Source organism: Cydia amplana, chromosome Z (genome assembly GCF_948474715.1).
Source record: "Cydia amplana chromosome Z, ilCydAmpl1.1, whole genome shotgun sequence".
NCBI lineage: Eukaryota > Metazoa > Arthropoda > Insecta > Lepidoptera > Tortricidae > Cydia > Cydia amplana.
Genome location: NC_086096.1, coordinates 5227924 through 5230499, shown reverse-complemented (window position 1 = coordinate 5230499; position 2576 = coordinate 5227924). Strand labels below are relative to the sequence as shown.

General features: G+C 41.5%; 1 protein-coding gene across 1 annotated transcript; it reads left to right on the top strand.

The window, feature by feature from the left end:
- Positions 1–1236, top strand: LOC134660722 (uncharacterized). The gene has a single exon (XM_063516506.1). The coding sequence runs from the start codon at positions 95–97 to the stop codon at positions 1184–1186; it is 1092 nt and encodes a 363-aa protein (XP_063372576.1). The 5' UTR covers positions 1–94; the 3' UTR covers positions 1187–1236.
- The last annotated feature ends 1340 nt before the right edge of the window (positions 1237–2576 follow it).

Below are 2576 nucleotides of genomic sequence, written 5' to 3'. Positions count from 1 at the left end.
TCAAATTTCAGTGTGTGGTGTGTATGTGTCATTTTCACTTTTAGATAAGTATTTACTTTTATTTGATTACGTATAAAATACACTACATACCAAAATGGTAACTAGTATTAGGGAACAAAAAAGCAATGACCCGAAGACAAGACCTTTCGGATTTGGCTCTTCAGCCCCACGGTTTGGCAAAGTGACCATACACCCTAACCTAGACCCCAGCGGACAGTTCAAAATACAGGAAGAGGCGTACGATCCTTGCCGCTACCACCCTATTCCCATCCATGAGATATACGCCGTAAACAAGAACACAACCGACACCAAAGACGTATGGCGCTTCAAAGCCGAAATGGAAGATTGGAGCAAAAACCTGGGGTACAGAAACCAGAGAATTCTGCAATACCGGCGCTGGATGCAATCCGTGGGTGGGCCGGCATGGTGCCAACCTCAGGACTTGCCCAAATATGAAGCTGCCTGCAAAAACGTGGGCTTTGGTAGAGCCCCGCGCTTTATACCAAAAAAATGCTCCATCCCCCCTCCAGGCATGTACTTCAAAGCCACTCCCTACAAAGCCCCCTACGGCCCTCATTCTACTTTGCCCTCCTTTGAATACGGAGAGCCCTGTCGATTCCCTGATAGAACTCACAATTGGAGCCTTGCTCCTAACCGTTACACTGTCGTCGACAAGGATAGCATCGAACAGAAATCCAAAAAGCTAGTCTCGCTTCGGGGTCCGTACGATCTCTTCACGGGGCCGAGGGACGTCAGTACCATAATAAGTCACTTTAACGGACGAAAATATCCAGCCGCGACGTGGCCAGTTGCTTTGCCGGGATGTTTCGAAAAGTTTAAGAAGACTAGATTAGGGGTGATGAATAAAACAGGGAGAGATAAATCTTACAAAGGGCGAAACGCTTTGGTGGATATCGCAATGGCACCGCGGAGACCGAGCGACCCAGGGCCATTAGACACGAACATCGACAAGCCTAAAGTGTTTAAGCTGAACAAGTGTGGATTCAACAGTTCTTACGACCGCCCGCCTGGCTATCAGCGTGTCATTGTGTGGCCCGGCGTAGGCCGGTACCGGGCTCACCCTGTTAGCTGCGGCATCAAAGGCCAGGGTCACAAACATGTGTTCCTGAGCAAGCAACAACGCACAATTGGCTCTTATTTACCGGAGCCTATGAACACTTTCTAAAAATAGCTACATTCAGTAGCACAAGAACCTACAGATCTACCAACCTCTATTTACTAGAGTACTGGAATAAATAGACTGCTAACGTGGCCAAATATAATATTGTAACCCACCTTTGTTACCATACAAATAATTAGCCAGCTTGGAAGTCACTGTGATCGTTAACCGACACAGAATCGTCCATCTACCAGAGGCAAACCGTGCGCGCTCAATTAATTATAAATTACAATTTATAACCGTCTAATTCAGTTTGTAGGTATGTATTAGATACATTTAATTAATATTTGAAGTGTTACGAGGTTTTAACTCCATCAATTAAATATTATGTCTGATATTAATAAATAATCGCTTTGATTATAATGAATACATTTTGAAATATGATAAAATATGGCCAAATCATCTCTCAAAAAGAAGAGTTGTGTTTGTGGTGGTGTGCGAGTTGGTGACAAGTTCTGAAGGAATCCAATTCCATTCTCTTGTAGTCGGACCACACCACGCTAAGTAATCATGTCTAGTGCTACGTCAAGTTAGTAAAGTGCTTTGGGGTAAATCGAATTCGAAAGGGGGGTAATTTTGAAAATGGCAATGATCTACTAAACTAGAAACACTTTCTACTGTAGCAAAAGTAGGTACGCAAGATGCCATGAAAGCGTTGCAGCGGCGTAAGTGTTGCTAAAGTATGATTATTGATTAAGTGTTTCTAGTTTAGTAGATATGTATGTATTTGCTATTTTCCAAATTACCCCGCTTTCGAATTTACCCCAATGCATTTGACCTTGTAGGAGTTGTAGGAATAGAGTCATCGATTGCGCTAGTTTCCGTCCATGATCTAGTTTTCGTCCAATTGACGGATTAGCAAATATATATTTCTTTTTTTTTATTTGATACTTGCGAAGTATCATTTTTATGTAGATGGATACTTATATTGTTTAGAAATTAAGGATTGCAATAAGTCCATACTTGTGCAGCATGACCATACTAAATATATGGTGTACCGAACTATTTAGCTACTTTGGTTGCTACAAAATATTTGACGCCGACTGTAGGTGGGTTTACGTATATTCAAATTTCGTTAAGTGGACGAAAACTAGCGCGATGACCCTATTTGTGTGCATTCTGACTTCCAAATTTTTGTTTAGTTAGCGTGGTCGGTCTAATTTTTTTTTTCTGTGGGAATATACTTTTGAAAAATGAACTGGACTCCTTACATAGGTAACGCGGATCCACGTTAGTATCTAATTCTAATTAATAATTAATGTTAGTACTCAAAACCTGCGCGGATCCATGTTCCAGCATACGAGAGGTTAATCAAAAACATATCCTAGTAGGAGGTTTATGAAAACAACAGTGATAATTTTGATGGCAGTTTCATTGAGGAACAAATCTAAAGCAT

Coding starts and splice junctions, on each gene's coding strand:
- LOC134660722 (XM_063516506.1), top strand. CDS start 95: ATGGTAACTAGTATTAGGGAACAAAAAAGCAATGACCCGAAGACAAGA.